General features: G+C 37.8%; 1 protein-coding gene across 1 annotated transcript in view; it reads right to left on the reverse strand.

Annotated features, from left to right (window-relative positions):
* The window catches only part of ANK2 (ankyrin 2), a 166,016-nt gene that overhangs the window by 55,609 nt on the left and 85,576 nt on the right, over positions 1-24,831 (reverse strand). Inside the window, 4 exon segments of the mRNA XM_040554653.1 lie at positions 3,325-3,428; positions 4,045-4,147; positions 8,838-8,982; positions 22,381-22,453. Of these exon segments, the coding sequence (XP_040410587.1) occupies positions 3,325-3,428; positions 4,045-4,147; positions 8,838-8,982; positions 22,381-22,453 (425 nt within the window).

A 24,831-nucleotide genomic window follows, 5' to 3' on the forward strand; every position in this document is an offset into this window, starting at 1 on the left:
GTCTCCTTTTTTGCAGACAGACAGCTAAGAATGATAATTCACATTATTTGTCACAGTTCAGCTGCCAACTCCCTTGTCCTTCTCCCTTTTTCCTTGATGGAAGCAAAAACTTCCAGAAAGGAAAATTCACTAACAGCCCAACTGTTTGTCAGATGCAAATACTGATACACTTGGAACATCTATTAGTCAGATATGTTAATCTCTTCTTCATCAAATTAAATAAATGAAAACAGTATTTTTCATTAAATAGGAGTTTTACTGCAAGCAAATTAGTTGGAAAAACTGTAGAGCTGCTATGTTTCTTGCTCTGGACACAAAAGCAAGCTAATATCTGAGCATCAACTCAAAGCTCCTTGCTCTCAGTGCCATGTTTCTGCCAGTATGACAAATCTGCCTTTCTTCTTATCTACCATACCCTTAGATATTTCTCAGGAAAATTCTTAGAATATAATCTACTGAACTAAATTGAGAGAGTTTGTTCACCATATCGCCAGAACCCAGGTATGAGAATGACATAATTTTGCACATAATTTATACTTTAAAATCTTGCAGTCAGCCTTATCTTTACCATTCACACTTAACCACTATGTGTGATAGAGACATAAGAATATCATACTGGCAAGCAAGCCCTAAATGCTGCAAGTGAAAAGAAGTCATTCAGTTCGGTGCTTGTTTTGCCTTCCAACTTAATGAAAATACCGTGTGTTCTTCCACAATAGGATATTGTGAGGCATAAGACTAAAGCTGTGAAACATATTTACATTGATGTAGATGTTAGTTCTGTCTTTCCTAACACTTCAGCACGAAATCATATATAATATCCCCTAATATTACCAGCAGTGATAAAACTCTACCTTATTGGATATTTAGCATCCAAACTTCCTGGTATATTGACAAATCCTTACTTTTGCTGTATACGTAAGACCAGTTAATTTTATTAGCAGAAGCAAATCTGATTTGCTGAAAGGAAGTTTAAATGCAGGAATTTGTACTTAAGCCAATGTATGGAACTAATCAAAAATAGGTAATCGTGTAAAAATGACCAGGAGCTGTTTATGTTGAGATTATGGGCACCAAGAGTGTTACATTTAATGAGATAATTATTTTCTTGGTTTTGAAATGGCTGCCAAAGACTCTGACCAAAGATTTTGTCTTTTATGCCATACTCATGAAATTATTAACCTATTGAAACAACAGCTACATTTAAATTTTAAAAGGATGGTTGAAACATTTTCCCTTTCTGAAATGTCACACCTAGGAGAAGTTTTGGTTAGTTATGGAAAGGTTGAAATATATTCCTGTAAGATACCACACCCAGAGAACAGTTCTCCATACATTTAGCCTTTTGACTGGGGATGTCACACCGTGATCCACAGAAACACTTCCCTACTATAGGAGATAAATAAGAACTCTACAACGTGGCGTTTGCCACTGAAGTAGTGCAGGGAGAGAAGAGTGTCGATTTTTTCTCAGACTGCACAGAATACAAAATGAAGATCATCTGTGCCAAATAAATTGCTGTCCAATACTTTGCTGATGTATTACTTCATGAAAAACATGGTCTAAATTCAATATATTTTTGCTTAAAGCTACTAACAATGTTTATATAGCATTTCTCCTCAAGCACTAGGATTCTTCTTTTATGGCAGATAATAAGAAGATAAGAAGATAAAAATAGATTTAGGCAATGTATTTTCCTAAAAAAAGAGATGTAAACAAGATGCACCCCAACAGTTTATGGTAACTCAGCCAAATCTAAACAAGATAAAAATGAAGTGTTGTACAGTCTTTTCCAAAGGCTAATTGTTATTATAGATTTCTTTATAACAATATTTAGCAGCAGGTTAGTTAGGATATATAAAAAGCACATAATTTGTGTTGTGATAAATGTCACTATTTCATACAAGGCTCTACAGAGAGTTGCTTCTCTTAAATAAATCAGGTATTTTTATCCTACCGATAGCATCCTGGTCATCCAAAAAAATCTAAACCACTAATATTACTTTTTTGAATTAGAAATAAATTCTGCTCTTCTAAAAGTATTTACTTCATCCTCTGCAATAACCAGAAAGACCTACCTTTGTGTAACTGAAAAGTCACACATCCTTTGGAAAAAGTCTGTAAACTATTTAGGGTTAGAATAAACCACTAAAACAATTTTAAAGCTTATATCTTGACACAGATATTAACATATATATCCTGTACAAGTTAAGCATGTTCATTTCATTTGTTAGTTTTTGAACTCAAGAAAAGCAAATTCAAACAATACTGTCCATAGCTAAAAATCCTGCTACCACCTAACTTCGCATATAAGCCACAAACGAGTCAAATTGCAATGGCAGTTATGACAATATTGTTCCTCTTTCTGACCAGGACTGCCTGTCATTCCACATGAGACACCAGTGTTATTTTTGAAAGACACAGACTGTAATATTGTTGCAAACTCATTTGAGATTAACAAAAAATCTTTCATTTAGCGATGTGCAGCCATTCTGCAAACAACATAGCTCCACGGAAATGAAATGCTTTTGTATGACGTTTATTACTAACTCATCTGCACATGCCTCGTCGAACCTGATGGCAGGACACAAGTGTAGAACTCAGTGTAAATAATAAAATTACTTCAAACGCAGTAAGCAAGAGCGCTTAAATGCATGCACAGATTTTGAGGCCAACCATGACAAGCTTTATTAGTAAGAATTTGGCTGGGCCTGCATTTCATCTGGTCTTACTCCATTCGAATGACTTTGCCTGAATGCAAATGCTTACAGAAAGTCAAATGTGAGAATATATGAACATTATGGCCAAATGTGTGTAAAGCACATCATGTTTGGGTTGCTTGTCTATTACAGGCTTCGTGTAATTTAAAATCCTTGTGTTTTTTCTTTATTAGTAATTCTGACAAACACTAGAGTCGGTGCTTGCATAATCTACTTCACTAGCACAGGAAGTACTTGCCATCTGAACTCCTGAGGCCCTTGGCTTTAATTATTACTAACTTTAAAAATGACTTTTTTCCATAAAATTTATACAGATAAAGTGTGTATGCATCTTATTATCTTCTTTCTCTTGAACCTGACTGAAAGCTACCTGGCATCAGTTCACTGACTTTCAGTGGATAGTCTTGGTACTTAGATTTACTCGATTATCAGAACTTAACTGATTGTAGTAATTTATTGACAGCTCTAGGAGAAAATGAATTTAAAAAATAACTCCTAGTTAAGAATTAGTTGAAGCTGCTGCTACTGCTGGTATTCTCCTTCTCCCTCTTTTTTTTTTCTTCTTTTTTTTTAAAAAAGAGATAATGCTAATTGATACACTCACCCTGAATGAATAGGGCTGGAAGAAAGAGCCACATTGTCCAAGTTTTCAGGGCCCCAGCTTAAGCGATATGAATTCTTCTCAACTTCTTTGGCCAGAGTTGTTACCTTTGTAAGCAAAAAAACCCTGCTTTTTACTACAATAAAACCAATTAATCAACCAAACAATAAGAAGATGCATTTTGCATAGTACTGCCTAAAGCGTTTACACTCTTCAAAAAGAAAACGAATGATAATAGCATAAGCATATTAGAAACATTACTTACTTTAACGTTTTACACTTGCCCAAAGTAATCATATCTGTTAGTGCTCACACTGAAATGAATGACGTGATTTATCAAAGCGACTTCCTAATCATTATTTTTTTAACTTATAGGCATGCCTCACAATATTATCTTTGAGGACAATGCCCTCCAGTTCGTTAGATCACCTGAATATTTGGCCCAGTGGCTATTAGTATCATTCAAAAATAAGTTAAAATGGAAATTGTTATAAAGATAGATCCTGTACTACATTCACTCAGCACAGCCATTTATCTTGGAATAGAGTTTCATATTGCATATAGTACAATATGCCATTAAATACTAACTGAAATTAAAGAGATTTATATTACGATAGATAAGCAGCATGCACTACACGGTATCATTACTACAATCTAAACAGCAATCTTTTTATATTTCCATATTTGTCCAACTGGTGAGTGAAGTAAAGAGACTGTGCTTACCTGCTGGCTGGGAATTACAACCGTGTCATCGATCATGGCACTGTCCCTCAGGTAGGAGGCATGGCTCAGCGTGTGAGACCTGTCTGAACTGAAGGACCGCAGGCTGGTAGGTTGGTAGGATGCCATAGCAATGGATCAGCAGTACAGATGATGTTGTAAAGGTGTGATGAGAGAACGAGTGGGAGAATGAAAAAAAGCGTGCTATTAGCAATATCATGCAGCTTCCAGGGGGAGTATGTAATAGTCATGGGGGGGAAAAACAGCTTTACAAATCCGTTATGCCACCTTTCTGACCAAGGGCCATTAAGTCTTTTGGCTGACTTTTGTTTGCCCCAAACGCAGAACCTAGAGATTAGTCTAGGCGACAGTTTATATTCACAAATGGCTTTCTGGCATGATCATTTCCGTATTACAAGGAGCATGAATTCCTTTTAAGTAAGGCTCTTTGGAGGAGTTTTCTCACCTGCTTCAAAATGCAAACAACTTACTACAGAAAACAGAATGCTAACACCTGAAGAAAAGCTGAAATGACTCTTGCCTACTCTCTCCCATTAAAACTGTAAATGCGTAAAGCTTGATCTTGTCCCCTGGAAGGTACACACAGCAAGGTGAATTGTGGCCGGCCACAAGCTCCTGTGCGAGACAAGGTTCTTCCTCCGTATGCCAACAGCATCTCTAGAGCAGCAGTCCAAATGTCAGCACTGTTTTCTCCGTGAGTACACACAGCTCTACAGAGCATTGGTTGCTGTAGCAATGAGGGATGCAAGGCAGTAAATAAGCTGCTTCCAAGCACAGGCTCAGAATTTAACTGCAGCATCCGGTAGCAAAAAGCCAAAAAGAAAAGTAAGACACCACAGAAGGACATATTGAGGTAAATGGGGTTCCTGCTACCAAATCTCACGAGTTTTGTCCTTTATAAGTATTTACTAGCAGCAGTATTACAATAGTGACCTTTAAAAACAGATCAGCCACCTTCAGATGTTGTACATGCTCTCTGTGATGTTGTTCTGTACCCTGAGGAACGTAGCACATGTAACTGAAGGAAGCAGTTTTATTTTCATGGCTTACGCACCCATGAGTAGTACTCATAATGACTAACACACTGGATCAGAACAGTAAGCCATTTATCATGCAGATTTTTTAAGGATAATTAATTTTTCAGCAGTTGGCAATAAAAATATCATCATTATGTTGTGGACATGAGATTCAAGTACTTTAAATGCAGATCTTAATGGAAATCAGATTTTAGTATCTGATTCAGACCAATCAGCCTTTTTAAACAATAGCTAAATTCACTTAATTTTTGATCCATTTTTAAAAGCAAATGATAACCTTATTAATAGAAATATGTAACACTGAAGAATGATCAATGCCATTGTTATGCCTATTTAGCATAACAGATGGATTGCACAAAACTGAAAGCAAAGATAAGTATTACACAAGTATCAATGTTAGAAAAGTCTTGAGAAAAACAAAAGAAAACCACCACCAAGTAATCCCTCTTACATGTCATGAAATGTCTTTCACCCAGACATGTAAGGCTGATATTTAGAGTATTATTGGGATTGCTCACTTCTGGAATAAAATTCTGATTCCATTAAAACAAACAACAAAACTTATTTTGATTTCAAGTAGTTCACCCTGTCTTCATATAATAATTTCAGAAAAAAATTATGACAGGAACTCCTGACAGAAGGGTACTCTGGTTAAACATTTAGGGTGAAATAAGTAGGCAGAGTACATGTAGCTTACTCATAACAACAGTACTTCGGTGACCATTTGTTCTTTGGGTGAAAAGTGAGCTCCAGTAGCAGACCCCATTTGCCATCATTACACTTTATTGATTTTAATACTCAACACCTTTAGAACTGCTTTGCTGTGCCATGCAATGCTTGCAAGAAGTTCACCATCCAGGTTGTAGGTTCTGCCATTCAGCTAATGTCATGTTCTGGACAGGGACTAAATGACAGGAAGTATGTACTAGATTTGACTGTTCTACTGTATGGTGATGTTGTCCGTACTCTCCTGCAAGTACCTGACATTACTAGCACCACCACGGCCAGTACGTATCCAGCATGTGGCACAACTGTGTGAGCTCCAGTACACACCCAATGCACTCAGAGTATGGACTTCTTCAATAGACAAGGTATGCACAAGCATGACTAAGGTCTGTACCAAATTACTTTAATTTTTTACTATACTTTATTTCAAAACTAGTTCAGATGATGCTGCCCCTGTTCTGTGCACTGTACCAGCTACATGGAGAGCTACAGTAGTTCAAGTCTGTGCTTCTGAGATTTAGGAACAGAGACACTGACTGAAATAACAGCCCAGTTATGGAACTGTAGTGCTGTTGGACGGAACCAATTGTTTATTATTTTTTATTATTAAAATACGACCCTGAGTAACCGGTAACACTACTGTCTAAGTGCAGATTCTTTCCAAATCTGGCTGATAAATCTCAGCCCCAGGGCTTGTGATCAATAGCACTCTCCTCTGCCAGACACTGAACTGTGGAACCCAGCACCTCCGCAAAGCTCCTAACAGAAGAGTGTGTCTTGCCCGTGTTAGGTAATGCACAGGCATGCAACATCCACCTGTCCTAAATGCTGCACAAACCCCAGAAAAGCAGCAAAATCTAGCCAAGTTTCTAATCTGGTTGAATAGAAGACCACATTGCAGTACACATCCACTTGCCAGCCTAGTCAGAGATCTAGCAATCTCTAGTCCAGGTGAGTGCATCTGTCGCTGTGGGAAGCATAAGGTGTTTCACAAACCTGGGAAAAGAGCTGGTATCATTGAAAACTGTATAAATTGGCCTTGAAAACATTTCACTGTTCAGACTGAAAGCCTTCCTCTCAGCAGTCATGAGCCAGAGAGGTGGAAGGAACACACAGAAGAGTCTTTTCAGACACTGGTGATCCAATGTGGCCTGAATCAGTTCTTTTTCTCCATATTCAGAAGGAGAATCCATCTCATGTAGTCAATTCTATTAATTTTTTTATTCTACCACTGTTTCTCCACATAAAAATGAAAACAGCTCACTTTCCCAGCAGCACGATGACAGGAGGACTGCTACCAGTTGTGATCAATCTCGTGCAGCTTCAGAGAAGTTTCTCTGGGACAGTAGCTATGTCATACTGTGACCTTCCTAGACAGACAGTACTGTGGTACCTTTATTTACCTCTGCATACCATACTCATTTAAGACTACAACCAACTCCAACAACGTGTTTTGTTTGGTTCTTAAGGTCAACATTCCAGCACCACAGCAGGCCTCCAAAATGGATGAACAGAGACAAGTGCCATGAAAAGATATAGAGATGACGTTTTCATGCTATGTAATACCTACCTGGGCATGGTGCTATGAAAGCATATGAAAAAGAATGAAGGGGAGAGAGAAATAAAATAAATAGGGAAGATGGTTACAAAAGAAAAAAATATATATGTTTTTAAATCAAATTGTTTAATGCATAAAATTATGTGAGCATAGGCTGCTAACATTATTTTGCTTTGTTGAATTTCTTGAAAAACCAACATCAGTGTGATGCAATGAAAATCACAAGGAAAACCACAATAATGCAAACAGTCTGTGAAAATTCTTACAACGAGTAACCTGATGGTGACAGAAAATGACACATGGAGTTAGAAAATGCCCTTTTTTTTCATTTGTTCTGCCTTTATCATTTTGCTTCATTTCAATATAACCATGTGTGATAAATAATGTAAAATCACTTTCATAAAACACAAAATAGGACACATCAATTATATGCCTGTGAAAATCCACTGAAATCCATTGACAGTGTTTAAAAGTTAAATTATTCTAAACGAGAGCAAAAACTGACTTAACACTTGCCAGAACAATCATTTCCATGCAACATCTTAAAACAAAAACAAAAAAACAACCCATCGTTGTTACCATTGAAAACGCATAATAAAAGGGTTTGATTTTTAAGCACTCTGATGCAGTTCATAAACATCTTCTGAGACTCGAAAGCAACACAGTCACTTTGTTTTCAGTAGATTCACTGGAGCTGTCTAAAAACCAACAAAGACTCCAAGTTTGTAAGACCTCAGTGATGAGAGATTTACACATGCTGTGAGGCAAACTAAGCTGTTTCCTGACATCTTTTGTTCCAGGAGCAATTCACAGCCTACTGAAGTAAACAGAACAGATCCAACTGATTCCACTGAGCCTCAGAAATGCTGCCAGAATAACAATCAAGACTGGAAAACAAAGTTTTCAAATACTTTCACACTACAAATACTTTCTGTTGCCAAGATCCCAAGGTTTTTGTTGTTGTTTTTTTTGTTTGTTTGTTTGTTTTTAATGAATCTTAGTTCCCCATGAACTACTCCAAAAAGTCAGCTCACCTATTGCTAAAAGACCCTGTCCACCCACCCATTCCCTCACTCATGGCAGGAGATCAGGATGATTCATGAGCCCTTTCCATACACAGCTAGACTCTTCTTCCTTTGCCTGACCACAAAGACAATAAAGCAAGCCATGCTTTTTCAAGAATCAAGTAAGAATCAGGAACAATTTCTTCTCTAGATTCTGAGTACAGTATTAGTGCCAGATGTATTAGTTTCTGGACTGGTTAGGAGATATTCCTCCTGACCACACCTTCTCCTACAAAGTGGCTACTGGCACACTGACCTATCTAATGAAGAAATCTTAACAAGTGCATCCCATGTCTCCCTTGATTTAGAGACACTGAGAAAGGAATTTCAAACACTTGCAACAAAACGTGTGTAGAACTGCCATAAGAAAACACATGTCCAGGCAAATACCTGTCAGATCGCCCTCCTTCCAAGCTGTACCTCAGGTAGTTCATACCATCTAAGAACTGGCTGCTTGGTAAAGAGTCATCTCCGAGTTCTTTGAGGTCTTCTGGCCTAAGGTACTCTCCTCCATCTCCTGTCATTGTATCATCACCTTTAAACCAAACACAGAAGGGACAGAGATAAGCGCACACACGTTTGATTTCATTTGCACATTGGGATCTAACAGCTGAATGGCACTATTACAGGAAGGCATTTCCCACTCAAGAAACACTGCAATCCACAAGCAATTAATGTATTTAATGAAGCTTGCACATCAAGCAGGATTAAAGGAAATTAAAATAAATGAAGTTGAATAAACAATTGTATTTAATCTATTTTTTGCTGTTGCACATACTGTCAAGGGGCAAATTTCTTTGCTATTCTGTAAAGCATGGTCTGTCCCTCACTTCATCTTTTTTCGCTCTCTAGTCACAGGTATGTTGTATCACAACCGGGAAGTTTATGATTAAATATTGCCATATATTTGACTGCATGTTATGTGTTTTCACCTGAAAAAGTGTTTTCTCTAGACTTATGCCTGACAGTTGCAAATCCTAATTCAAACTCTCCATTGTCCAAATACCTCTTCATATGAGGACAACTCACCCAAGTTCCAACATCATTCTGTGATATTCAAAAGATTATTATTTCTAAAACATGGCCATATCCGGAATCTGGAAATAAATTCACATGTGTAGATGACATTGATCGTTAATCCAAAAGTAATTCATAATGAATCAAAGCCTAAATGATAATTGGTTATTTGATACAGTAACCTTTTTGCACATATAACTTGAATTTTCAGGTTCAAAATGATTTTCCCGAGGAATTCTGTCTATATGAAGTCATTGTTTGCTTTTCCTGGCAGACAAACAACACAGCTTAAATTGCCATGCAGCATGTAGATGTTTCTCTTCATTCCTATTTGCAAGATAGTTTCTCTCCACAGTTTATTCACAGAGACATTATGTATTTCAGCCACTTTTGCACTGGTTAGCGTGAACCTGCCAGCAGCCTGGTGTGGCCCACAAAAGCACACAACAGGACCCCAGGCTGGCCATCAATGTGTTCAGTTTTTCTCATTTTCTCAGCTGCATTGGCAAGTGTGAAGAACCTGAAGCTCCTGTTCAGTTATGTGAAGAAGACTGCAGCTGTCATACAGGAACAGTATTCAGCAGCTACACGTCCCAGCTGCAGGAATTCACCCTGATATGCTCAGAAACACAAAGGATTGCAAGGGTTAGACAAGTGGTATCTGCGCTGTTAGAAACAGAATTCATTGGGCATCAGGACAGTTGTCTCCTGTGTGATCTAAAGACCTAACAAAGCAAGGTTGCAAAAAACAATTAATGCTACTGCTGCTATTTCTAGTAGAGCACCCTTTTTTTTTTTCCCTGCAAAATCTTAGCACAACGAAGTACATGAGTGGTGCTCACTCCTAAAGGAAGAAAACTTGGTATTTGTTTTCATAAAACAAATCAAGTTAGTTTTTCTATCTTGATGTTTCAGCTAATAAATAAATCATTTTTAATTTTTTCACCTAAAAACATGTAAGCTTTGGGATTTTAAAGATTTTTTTGTGTGTACACAAGTATTATATATAAAAGTGAGCCCTAAGTCTTCGCAGTATAGAGACAACAGCTCTTGAAAATTCCATCTGCCCACATTAAGACGGAGAAACTGGGCACAGTTTCACAGAAGACAATGAAATGCATTTAATCATTGCATGTTTCCTGCCTTCTGACAGATGATGCCTCCTGTTTCCTGGGAATGTCAAATTATAAAGCAGAGGGCTTAGTGAAAACTTGAAAGATATTAAGGCAATGATGTTAATCAAACAATAAAAGGAATATCAAGTTATATTGTGAATAACTAGATACTAGTAATCACACTGGACATTCCAGCTATAATAGAAACAAAGGCAAAATCTTCACCACTTCCATCACACCCACATCCTTTAAAAAATACAAAATCAAATCTCTACTCTTATTTCAACTTTGACTTCTCATCTAAGAGTTGTCAATAATGGGTCTAAGTAACACTGGTAGTTTTGTATGATGTGAACATCTGTAAACAGTAGTAGGAGTATACATGAATCATAGAATGGCTCGGGTTGGAAGGGACCTTAAAGACCATCCAGTTCTAACCCCTGCCATGGGCAGGGACACATCTTACTAGGTCAGGTTGCCCAGGGCCTCATCCAACCTGGCCTTGAACACCTCCAGGGATGGGGCATCCACAGTTTCTCTGGGCAACCTGTGCCAGGGCCTCACCACTCTCTGAGTGAGGAATTTCCTCCTAACCTCTGATATAAATCTCCCTTCTTATAGTTTAAAACTATTCCCCCTTGTCCTGTCATTATATGACCAAGCAAAATTTGCTCTCCATCTTTTTTATAAGCCCCCTTAAGTACTGAAAAGCCACAATAAGGTCTCCCTGGAGCCTTCTCTTCTCCAAGTTAAACATCTCCAACTCTCTCAGCCTTTCTTAGCAATGTCTTCAGAACATTTATCTGTTGGTAATGCAGCTTACTTGCTAGTATAGTAGTCTTGAGTGAGGGAACCAGAAGTTAATATCACTCCCCACCAAACCCTGTGCCCTTCCTTCTTCACTGAATGAAACCAGAACTCCTAAAAAAAAATGCATGGCCTAGTATATGAAGAAAAAAATGTGTTTAAGTATAAATGATTGTGCAGCAGCATAACTCTTCATACAACTGTGCTTACCTGAGAGTCTTAATGTCAGGTCTGCAGGGCAATTGCACACATACAACGGGAATTATTTTAAGTCTGTGTAAGAAGCACTCATTCATCCTGCCAGTAACACTGCGTTGTCATTAAAATATCTCAGTGTTGTCATTAAAATATCTCACACAGCTCTACTTCTGAATCTCGGCCAACTCATTGTGCTGGAATTTGTACAAAAACATACACAGACTTGTTATCTGCTAAGAAGAAATTACACATTCAGCTGACCATGAGCTTCTTTACACAGCACATTTTACTGGATGACAGTTTTGTAGCAGTACAAGAAATGACCCCTTTTAATCACGCTGGAAATGCTTCATTCACGTTCCCCACCAAATTAATGGCAGTCATGTTTTCTCCACTTACTAAGCAGTTCATGACACATATAGCCCTTTACATTGATCTTACAAGATTTCCTGTGCAAAATTTTCCAATTTTCCTTTTGGAAATTGGAAAAATTGGAAAATTTTCAATTTTCAAAATTTTCCAATTTCCATTTTCATCACTGCCACTGCTCATCTCTCAAATATCTCTAAAGATTTTGTCCAAATCTGAATTTCTGAATAATGTCATCTCCTTTAGGGAGTTACGAACAGAAGGAGAATACACAGAAGGAAGTACCAATCAGCTGGACTCTTCTAAAAGAAACACTGGGGTTTTACTGGAAAGGACACTTGAACAACAGAAGTCAAACAAAAAATCTCCAAACCTAGGAATCTATATTTAGTATTTAAACAAAAAATGGCAAATATTTGAGTTCCTGCACTTGTTGCTGCTATTATTTTTATTTTGCAGAGTGCAAATAGTTCCCAATACAACGGGTAGCTTTCCCATAACACACAAAGTGTCACAGTCCCACTGCACGCTCACCAGTGATCCAGTTCGTCCACTAATCTGCTTCCAGTGGTCAAACTAATGCCTTGGAACAAAATGCAAGCACCCCACACCCCCACAATCATACATTTTGTACAGGTTTGTGACATGCAGGATTCTTTCGTTTCTCCTCAGAAGGCGAGAGGAAAAGGAGAGAAGTCACTTGAAGCAAGAGGATGGAAACAAAGGGTGGGACTGGCAAGGGTCAGGTTGCAGGAGAAGGGGTCATGGGGACAGCTTAAGTTGTCCATAAGATTCCAGGCCTATTTCTTGGAAAAAAAGGGAGGAGGAGATGTGGAACTGGTAAAAAAAAAAGGTGCTAAACATTTCTATGAGTTGTTGGCTGCCTTCAAAACCTATTAAATTGAGTGGCCTCTTCTGCAGAAGGGGGATGCAGCACTTTGCAGCACTGGATCCAAGGTGAGTAAAGACAGGGAAAGAAGAGAAGAAAACAGGATGTAGAGGTGGAAAAAAAGAGACAGTAAATCTGAGAATCAAAACCTGAAAATTCAATAAGCTTTAGGACTTAACCACTATGCTTAAGGCGAGGAAGGCCCAGTAAAGAAACCAGTAATGGGCAAGTGAAAACTACATTAAATGGTTGCTCTGTTAGTCTTAAATCTTTGTCTTAACCAAGCCAACCAAAGGCATAACTACTTTAAGCAGCAAAGCACAGCATGGACGTTCTTGTGCTGGTGAATCCATGTGTACCAGAGTACAGAGCGGTGCAAACACACCGGCTCAGAAGCACGACAGCCACGGCGATTCATGGCTGTATGTGAGCAAATGAGCTATCCCACAGCAGTAGCCCCTAAGCCAGCAGCAAGGTCATGCAGCTCACCCGAGTGGTATCCCCACACAATCCTGCACCGTGATGTGCAACCAAGATGGGGGAAGTTTTCCCCTCTGCTCTGTTTTGTGCTGTAGATGTACCCAAAAAAACTGACCAGCTAGTCCTCTGAGGATCCCGAACCTTTAAGACGCTGCTGCCACAGAAACTGAACTAAAAGAGCCGCAGTGGTATCATACTGCTGACCTTCAGGCAGCTTCGATGGAGCCTCACACCACCATGAAACATAAGGCACACGGTTCAGCCTCTGAGGAGCAATCAGCACTGCGTGTGGCTAGTGATTGTGCAGTTAGGCAGGCAGGCACACAAACAACACACCCAGCATGAACGAGAACCTTCCCTTCACCAGCCCTTTCAAAATTCAGCTGCCTGGAGGTTTTTCTCTTCGCCTAGATTAGGGAGCTGAGTAAATAACATTGCCAGTCACCGTAAGAGCTACACAGAGCTGTTTTCAGAGATTGCATTAAATAGACTCAAACAGCCAGCTCACAAAAATCCACAACTAATCAAATTTTCGCTCAAGTCAGCAACGTTGTATGATAACTCTTACCAGTCTTTTGTTTTGTTTTTCCATTTATGCTAATCACATATTATTTCTGTGTACCAAGAACCCACGCTATCCAAATGTAGACATTAGTAACTGAGATCCACTGCTAAGATGTCTCTTAGCAGGAAGGGAAGCACCCAGGCAGATCTTTAATATCTGACTGGCCACTCGAAAAGTAAGTACTTGTCTTACTCTGAACAAGGAGTACAGAAAAAAATAAAATAAGTTTGATGCTGATGATTACACGTGTTTCAACACAGGTATTGAGCATCATAAATCATTTAATGGACTCTTAAGAGAAATAGACTGCATGCTGAGACCACAGACCTGCTCCTTCAGTGATGGTTTGGCTGAACATAGGGGATTTTATCAAACCATCCAAGCTGGAGACCCATGCTGATAGGTCCAGTCCCTTTCTTCTAGTTCAGTGGTTATTTCCTACCTATATAACTGATTAAATTAAGCAGCAATTGGGAACCACTCCAAGATCTTTCAACAAAAACATGCTTAAATGCAAAATAACGTTGAAGAGACAGTAGCTTTGGGGGCACGCAGCCACGTGCAAATCTCACCTTAGCAAGTCAGTATCGGCCAACTGGAGAAGTGCTTGATTAATGTTTCTAAAAGAGAATAGCTTCCCCCCCTAAAAATATCCTCCTTACTGTCACATGCAAATGCTTGATCAGATAAGCAGTTTTAAATTTTATACCACCGCACTCTGGATATACATCTACAGCATCAACTCTTTCGGGGAAGCAGTGACAAAGGCTGTTCCCTCAGAGCTCTCCTGCTATTTAAGTGAATTGCAACAGACAATTTCTGCAGGAGAATTCCTTTGGAACTGTTTCTAACAAAACATACAGAAAATGTAGGAAAAGGTTAAAAAACAAAAGAAGGAGGGCTGTGATAGAAACTGCCAGAAATTGCCTTTAAGAGATGTTTTTAAAGCCAGATACAGCCATGTGAGTTTGCCAAAATTACCGTTTTCTCTGCTACATGCAGATAAGTCTACAGCTCCCCACATACGTGCTGCTTCTTAAAAGTAACAGATGGAGAAGGGACAGCTATGGTAAGCATGATTTTTTACTGCAATATTTATGTCCTGATGTAAGCATCTCAAAAGAAATGCATAACACAGAGTTCCTCTGACACTTCCCTTGGCCACCTCCAGTTCCCTGAAGTCGACCCTCTATTTAATGGCTCCCCCACACTAGGAGTTTCCCCGAAATACAAGAGGTAATAGCAGTGCTATTTATAAAGTTGCTAAGTTGGATCTAGGTAACAAAGAAGAAAAGCACTACCTTTCTAGAACTGGAACAGGACAAGCTACTCCTGCCTCTCTAAGCCACAGAAACCTTGGAAAGTCACACATATTAACTGGCACGCTGACAAGTCTGAGGTGTGGTGCGGCTACCATGGGATGTACAGTCAACCTGGGACTTGAATGAGTTCCTTGTATGGCTTCAAGAGGAGCAATAAAGCAGATCCCACTGAGATTTCTGAGCAGGAAATGTCATTAAAAGAACATATTGGGGAAGGTGATGGAGAACTGATTCAGCTTTTTGTTCCCCACCAGAATGATGCTTTATTCTCATGGAAGAAGAAAATTCACTTTAAATCAGGTAAGTGTTATCTATGAAATAAGAAATTCCCTCACAATATGAAACACTTACATGGGGCACTAAGCAAGGAAAGTTTGCTCTAGCTGTACGGACATCTGTGACTCAGAACAAACCTTCACCAAGATTCTGCACTTGTTAAAAGTGAAAACGATGGGGAAATGGTCTTTTCCTTCTTACCAAGGATACCAGTTACTTACTAATTTTGCCTTTATGAAATTCACATGGCAAGTACCTCTCTTTCACGTAGCACTTTTTATAAGATTTATAAAATGTTATATACTGACACACAAGTCACAGCTGTGTTGTTCCAGAGGGAACAACTGCCCGAGATACCTGCTGTGCAAGGAATGGGTAATGTTCCTCTGACTGGGACAATCTTCAGCTAATTAAGGTTAATGCAAATGCAAAAGCAGACTTTTTTTTAACCAGCCAGGGGTAGGAATAACATCTAGTAGCTTTAAAGACATCTTCCAATCAGATGGGTATGACTAGTCAAAAATACATTTCTCCTTTTTAACATGCTGATTTGATTTGCTTGAATGAACAATCTGTTGTAGCTCCCCATGTTTCAGATTTTTTCAGATTCAGAGATTTCAATCTCTGCAGAAAATAATGCAAGGCTCAACATTGCTCATAAAGTAACAATTTAGGACAGAACGTATAAGTAAATACAGTAGTGTCTCCTGGTCATGCACATGCATTATTCCTTCTTTGCACAAACAAATGTGTTTGTACTTTTGATCATGCCTACGGATTTCACTGACATCATTTATTATTGCTAATCTGGTCAATTCTATTTTTTGTCAACAACACTGAAGCAAATGAAGAACATCAGTTTCTTTAAAACTTGCCAAAATTTTTGCAGCCTACCCACAATCTCCTATTTTTCAGTACTAAAATGTTGACAAGTGAGCAATCTTTAGCAGATTCTACCCCAATAAAAATAGGTCTAATTTCTTTGTAATGACAATACCAGATATAAAAAAAGAAATGAAAGCTATATTCTGTCTGAAAGATTTCAGTGGAAAAATTCAAGTAAGCCTTTGTTATATTTTTTTCTTTACAGATCCTAGCAACAACGTCAATAAAGCTATAAGAGAAAAATTGAGCAGCTAACCATTAGACTGAGAACCTTTTGCATTAACAGGACACAGACAAAAAAAAAAAGGCTACCATTCTTCAGATTTGCTGTGGCATTGGCATATCTGACACTTTTAAGAATTTCTTTTTTAAATCCTCCTTTTGCTCAGGCAAAAAGATAAAGTATAACTAATTTCAGAGAACCAACTCCCATCATCATGGATGACCTTGTTAAAATGATCCAGCTGTAAATGTAAACCATCTGTAAAACAAATCTTTTAGGGCATCTAAAGCATAAAAATTAATAAAAAATTTGGGATTGATATAGGCATATTTTCTGTGCAGGTTCTCGTAAGTAAAGTTTTAAGAATTAACACTCACTCACTTCCTATTTCTTTGTGAGCACGTTTCTTTCCCTTTTTCAGTTGAATTTTCAATACATAGCTTTTGATTTACTTCTGTAAATCAACTGTCTTTGGGTATATTTTATACCACTAGTTATAAGATGCTTAATTTAGAGTGTGAATTAATTCAGTGGTGTTATTCTGAATTTACAGTGTTTTAACGTGCACTGACAGCACCTTATGGAATTCTTACCAGGAACAGTTGCTGGCTTCAACTTTAAATTCCAGGTTTTATTAGGCAAATTACTCCTTAAGTCTTCCACTAATTAAGCCACTATTTCATTGGAATGATGTGCATATACAACATAAATGAATTCTGCCCAGATTTAATTGCTCGTTTCTCACGCATATGACAGTAACATTAATGTACTCGCTGTTACATTTTAGCATTGTTTACTGCTGTTAGAGGTACTATTGTGGAATTCAGTATTTTTATCAATGTGCAAGCTGCATTTACTACAAACAGAAAATGTTCTCTTTGACAAAATAATATTTTGGGGCATCAGAGCACATTATCATTTTATAATAACAATATTCATAATACTAATGAGGTAGTCCGTTAGTTCCAGACAAGCAGTTATGAAGACAGGTAGACAGGTGCATGCAGCATTTTCTTCCATGGTCCCAAAGGGCCAGGCAAAGCAACTTATTATTCCATTCAACAACTGGCCCAAGACAATTACACTGACTTTCACAGGGTCACTCAGGAATCACCAGTGGTATAGAAATAAATTCCTGAACCCTACAGGACTGTATATCTGCAAAGCAGTAACTTCTCAGTCCATGGCCTGACTCCATTGATCATGTATATCTGAACCAGACTTAATGAGCAACTTTGGAAGTTCTGTTCATTGACACTTTGTCTAGAATGAAAAAAAAAAAAAAAGGTCTATTCTGGAAAAAACTTTTAATCCATAAAATGGATATTTTTTAAAATCATAAATCTGATGTAAATGGGAATGGATTAGCTGTAGACTGTTTTTTTAGAATCTAAGATCACATTTTTGTTGTCCTTAGGCAGCGCAATAGTATACAGATATGTCACTGTCACTGATGCACAGCCATGAAGGGATAGCAAACCCCACTGTTATGCAGATACTGTTACTGTGGATATGTTTAGATGATGCAGTATCGCAATTTTGATCAAGCTTGACAACTAAAAGGGGGAAAAAGGAGCAACTCTGTGAGAGGAAAAATGCAACAATCTGACCCAGGGTCACTACCATATATAGGTACTAGTATATATTTGTTTTTTTTTAATTACTTAAGGACATGCAATGATGCTGTTTCCATTTTTATGAACATTTCAACAAATTCAATGTCCTACTGTCTTTCTTTTTAAGATGACTTTATGGCCTTTAGATTTTTTTCAAGAAATACAAATTAAAAAAAAAAAAACAACCCTGTGTTTCAACCAGGCATTGGGGTGAATCTCCACCAACTTTTAGACAAGCACTCCTCATGATAAGGATGCTTTTTCTTTGGATATTGTGATGCCATCTGATTTTTGAGACTCCATTGACTATTTGCACGTGACAGTTTGCTTGACTTTTGTCTAACCCTTCTTTGCAATGAAAATGTCAGCACTAATGACTGTGCAGTGTGAACTGACCTTTATGATAGCCATCTCAGGGGCATGCTGCCACTACAATGGTGTCTCACCTTCTGCTTCACCTTTTCTATTCCCTTCTGCCTGCAAAAGTAGTCTGGTTGAAAAACAGCTTGTAAAAACAAAGATTCATTTTTGGATACATTAGTTCTCAGGGTTGGTTCACCACATGGTGCAACGTTTGTGCTGACATAACGCAGGATATGGAAACGTGTGGTTTAGACCTATGACAACTTCTTGCAGCGGCCAGAACTTATTCTCAGAGAGACAGTGAAGCTTATAAAAGGTATATGGGTTGAAAACAGTTGAAGATAGAGGTCCAAACAGACATAAGTGAGAGCTCTTTGATAACCTCTTTTACTGACTGGTCTGTATAGAGAGCTACACTTGCTGTTCTGTCTCAGATGGGATTCGCAAAGGTAAATCATCAGCAGTCTGTACAGTTCTTTAGCCACAAAAATAATGTAAGAAATGAGTACAGATGAACAGCAACATATTCCTCAATACGATATTAACATATGAGAGAAAAAAATAGTCTAGATTTCATAGTGTGTCTGCACTGACTTAGTCCTAACAGAAACATCTGCCCGTGCTTAACTTCACTAATTCTGTAGATTTCACTCAAATTTTAAAAGATACTTTGCAGTACTTGCCCATTACTGCTGCAAGGACACCTCAAGTGCAAATTGCTTCTTTTGTGACAACAGCTTTAACAGAACTAAAACTTGTCACAATACAGACAAATGGCAAAATCAGATACGATGATAAAAAATGCACATTTTTATAGTATGACTGTATGCACACAAGGCATTTCTGCTGGCTTGGATATGTATCTCAGGAATCACATCACTTAACATCTATGCCTGTGGGAATCTGTAGTGTAATCCCGAGCAGCACATTCTTCACCTTTTTTTTTTTTTTTTCCGATATCAGACCATTACCTTCTGAACATTGATTTAACAATGTATGACTATCCTTAAACACTCTTCATGGTTGGCAGTACTACAAGCAAAGAAAGCAGCAGTAAGAAACACATGTGCATGTGTGTATTTATGTGGTATATAAAAAAACTGCTAAATAAAACTGCACAGTCACAGAGCAGGAAAGGCTCATTACTGCCACAGAGTATCTCACGTATTTAGAACCACATAATAGGCCTAGAGCAGATGAAGTAGGATTTTTAAGATATGCTAAAAGGTAAAGAATTCTAAATAATGCTAGTGCTAAACATGAAAATTAAAGAATTACTTACCTACCAAGCCAAAATATTTGATAGACCATACGGTCCTTTACTTTATACTGCTAAGACTGGATTTTAGGAGTAAGAATACTGTATTATTATTGTAACAGTATACTAATTATGCAAGATAACTGTTTTCCAGGCAAAATGCAAAATACTTAACCACCAGGGATGAACAGGCTCCACCATGGAACCTCAAGGATTTATTTGCTCCAGTAGTTTTGTTGTGTTTAACTTTATCATTATATGCTTACAGCTGGCAGGTTTACCATGTCACATTAATTTATTTCAGAACATACTGTGTCACTTTAAAGCTGCCAAGAACACAGTATTAGAGAAACCTTATTGCAAGCCACTTATAAAGACTACACAATCACTAAAGGTTCATCTTCCGTATTAAAAAGTTCTCCACTCTTTCTGCCCCCAGCTACTTTATGTTCCTGTAATAAATACCATCCACGTTAGCCATTTTTTCAACATCCTCAATATTTTGCCTCTAGAAACTGTTTCCACAGGGACAATGGCATGAGGTGCTTTACTTGTGGCCAACCTGCTTAGCAACCTGCAGCAGGATCAAAGACAGAGGCACTGTTGGTGTGAGTGCTCAGTACAGCCCTGAGAGGCAACATGCCCGAGTACCTATATCATATTGGTTGGCTATTGACAAACAGTAGGTGTCAGATGGTAACAGGAAGCAGAGAATGTTAATTCAATGCACCAGAGAGCATTAGTCATGCTGGATGGCCACAGTAAGTTCTGCCAACTAATTAGAGATACAGGTAACAAATCTTGGACTTTCTGGCTTCCCTTATTCCTCCCACCTTTCAGGACACACAAGCCCAGCCACACTTTATAAGTAATGAGAAAGAGCAGTGTTAGGCACCCAGCTTAAGCAAATTTGTGTTGCTTCCACACAAAAATAAAACAAACAAACCAAGTAAAGCAAAAAGAGAAAGTCTGTAAATCTTACTCCATGAATTTCTGCTAACAGCACCTCTGCCACTATATACTTCCCCATCACTGAAGCGTTCATCATCAGAGTGTTTAAAGGCTGTTCAGCATACAAATTGATTTGAGAAAAAGAAATACCCTAAATATTAATCCTGTAGAAGCAGATAAACATACTATGCTTTGCAGATTTAAAGATGGCTAAACGATAGTTCACAAGAATGGGAGAAAATGAAACAAAATGAACATAAGGCTACAGGTAATATAAAGGTCTTTTGTCATCATAATTATACAAGCAGTTGGATGTTTTTCAAACAGAGAAAATACAGCATTAATACGCCTGACACAAAGAACTTAAATGATCATTTTGCATCAGAAAATAGCTTATTTTGAATATAAAATAAATAAACAGAACAAATAAACACTTGTTTGCTTTGACTTGCAGCTTTGCAAGCATTTTAAAAAAATAGTATCTGGAGCCTAAACAAAGTATTTTCCCAAGTGTAACTCATTTATCAGCATAATTTGCAAAGTAATACAAGCAGTTTAGGAATATGAATGTGAGTAACTTCCAGAACAATTTAAAACCACAAGTGCATTTGTGTTCCTTGTAAAAAGAAAAAAAAAGAAAAAGAAAAAATGGAAAAAAGAAAATAAAAAAGAACTTGCGTTCCTAAATCCCTTGGATTTTTTGAAACTACAACCTCTCTACAAATTATTTATACAAAAGAATAGTAACCATAAAATATGACATATGTAAGATACTGTAGTATTAATTAACACTTCTGATTATCAAAAAGGACTTAGAAAATTTTTGCAAGTACATGTATATATATTAGTTGCCCCAGTGATTAAAATTTGTAAGATGCCATTCAAGAGCTTTTAGAAAGGGATTTTTTTTTAAGCTATTTCCTTAACTCTCTGCTGTTTAAAACCACAGTGCTTTATCAGTCCCTACAGAAGTCCACAGAAATTTTCTTGGGACTTAGCTAAGCGATACAACATATGCCTCTCATCTGTGCACACAATAAAGTCTGGGACCAAAGTGCCAAAGTTATTAGCATGTTGTTACTTTATGTCATGCTGTATGCATCTGTGATTTGCGTGTGCCAAATACTCCCTCTACGGAACAGTGTCCTCACCTTCCACCTTATGCATCTTCTTACGTGAATGTTTCCAATTAAGCAGAACTCCTAGATATGTGTATCTGAAATAAGTGGCTGTGATCCAAAAATTTTACTGCTCAAATTCATCTTTATGGGAGGGTCAATTCCAGCTTTGGGACTGCTTTACATTTAAATTTTGAAATGTCAAGTTGGGAAATGTTTGCATTTGCTGATTTGGTTCAGATAAGATAGTAAGCTTTTATTTATTTTTTTTTTCTTAAAAAAGAAGTTGTGTTTTGGTTTGGGTCAATTTTTGGCATACTTATTCAAATGCCATAATGATTACATCATTAAAAAAATGCTATTACACAGATCATCATTTCAAGCACTGCAAAACGAAGATGTAGAAGTACGGAAGCAGCTATCCTAAACCTGTATTACAGGTGGCATAGGTGATATGGAATAGGAACTTAAAGTTGCTCACCTTCCTCATCTGAAACATCCAGAATCTCAGTCATTGTTTCAGGTACATTTAGCTTGTGCTTCTCTGTTACAGTCTGCAAAGACAGAATCATCAATCCTCAAATTAAACACCAAAAGAGGCAGCAAAGTTTATAACAGAATATTTTCAACAGCAGCAGAAGTGAGGATCTGTTGAGACATTTCATAATGTGATTCCCCTTTCCCTAACTATATTTTTCAACATTACTTCAGAAGCTCCTGTTCTCAGTGCTGTATAGGGTGACATTTACTCTGGCTGAGAAGTACTACAACACACACACACAAAGATAATGAGCTAGTCAGAAGAGAAAAAAAAAAAAGAAAGAATAGCAAGTTCACAGCAAATTTATTTATAAATGGTGCATGCAGAACAATTCGGTCCAGTGTTTCCAAGATGATTTTAAAATGAATTAGGTAATGTCTACAGAAGAGATTCACAAAGTTGCATGTGGCATATGGAAATTATTAAATCGTAAAGCATTTGGAAATGAAGTTATGAATGATGTGAAATTTTGAAACTAAAAAAAGATGTGAAGGATCTACACAGATCACTAGAAACATTTCTTTCTCCTCCACTCCCCCCAGAACTGACTACACTGCATATTAATGGTATCCCTTTAATAAATCATTTGTATTCCCCCATATCACGTATACATCAGAACAATGTTATTTGGAGATTCTGATTTTGTGGTACAGGGCAAGCATGGACCAAGTACAGCTCAAAAGACACTAAGTGCAAGAGCACAGAGCAGGAGAATGCTGGAAGATTTTTTTTATATGTGATTTTATCTGCATAAATGACTTCCAGGAGGAAACACGAGATGCCTAGGGGTGCTGAATTAAGAATGGAGGATATCCTTTTGGCATCCAGATAGACATCAGAAAAGTAGATAACACAATGAGAGAAGCTGCAAGAAGTGCAAGGTGTGAGAAAGCTGTCTGAAGTAAGCTCTTCAGTGTTCCAATACAAGAGACAAAATGTCAGGGACTTAAACAAGAGCAGTGATTATAACAGCATTAGTCACAACAGAAAAATAAATATTTCCCTGGCTCCACCCAGCTCTGTACAGTCAGCTGAACTGAGGAGCTGTGGAGGGGAGTGAACTCGTCACCCCTTGAGGCATGTGGCAGCAGATGTGCCCCTTTGGCGTGGAGGGGAATGTCAGGAGACCGTGGGTGTTGTGAAACTCCCACTGAGGTAGTACTTCACTCCCCATTGTGGATGGTATCTATCAAGCATAAATTAACATTATACGCAGAAGCAGTGAAAGAGCATACAATCTGAGTGCTAATTAATGTCAGCCAAATCCCCAGGACTTTACGCAACGTGCTTTTGGGAAAATGCCCATTGATATCAAGCAGCGAAGTCAATAGCCGTTACCATCGCACAAAACCTACCAGGTATTTTCCAGATTCTGCCTCATATTTCTACTTTTCTAACAAGCTGACAAAGATGGCATTCTTAATTACTCTAAGATACTGCACTTGCAAAACTAACAAAGTTAGCAATAGAGTAATTACTTTGGAAATTTGTTTAAAGAGCCTGCTTTACATTTTTGAAAATTTGTTTAACTGTGACAGCAGTTCTCAATTCTCCTGAGGTACAGGGAAAGGACAATGACATTTGTTTCAAATGGTAATCCCAATTAGGTCTCCTAAACTTACTTTTAACCATGATTCAGGAAATCAGTTATTTCTGCTGCAGTGCTTTTCGTAACACATGTGCTGTGTTGAAAAAAATCGTTTATATTCACTGGATGCCTCCACCAATATGTTTGACTTTTCCCCCTGCATCCCTACAGTTTATCACAGATACAAATGCAGTAGGGTGACAAAGCCAGCTGTGACAGATGGAGAGCATGCTATTGTTCAGGTGACATTGACCTTGTCTCTTCAACAATACAGCAATGAGTTAACAAATGCATCCTACACTAAAAAATAATAATAATAAAAAAATATCACTGGCACCATGCTAAAGAAATAAACCCAAGTGAAGGGGGCTGTGCATTTTTCAAGTGAAATACCAAAGTGTACATAAGTACCAATTTACTGGCATCCTAATTGCCATTATAATAATATTTACACAAATTGCAACACAGATTTGCTATTGCCAGTTTGTAGGTTCCCCAGGTAAAATAACAGAAAAGTCAGGAAAACAAAGGCAGAAGGAGATGATCAAGTTCTGAAGAAAGGGGAAAGAAGTGAACTGCCTAGGAGTCACAAATGCTAGTTTTTGCATGTTTGTTGTATTACCAAAATTTATTTAAGAAAACTTGTTTCCCCAGTTTGGCTTATGTACAAAACCCATTGACTTAGAAGAACAGAGAAGTGAAAGGATGCTACAATACACAGATCCACAAGCTACAGGTGTAGAGTATCTTCCCCACAGCCTGTCAGGTATATTGTGTATTGTCTTTGTATTCACTTAGATCTG

Source organism: Cygnus olor, chromosome 4, assembly GCF_009769625.2.
Source record: "Cygnus olor isolate bCygOlo1 chromosome 4, bCygOlo1.pri.v2, whole genome shotgun sequence".
NCBI classification, from domain to species: Eukaryota; Metazoa; Chordata; class Aves; order Anseriformes; family Anatidae; genus Cygnus; species Cygnus olor.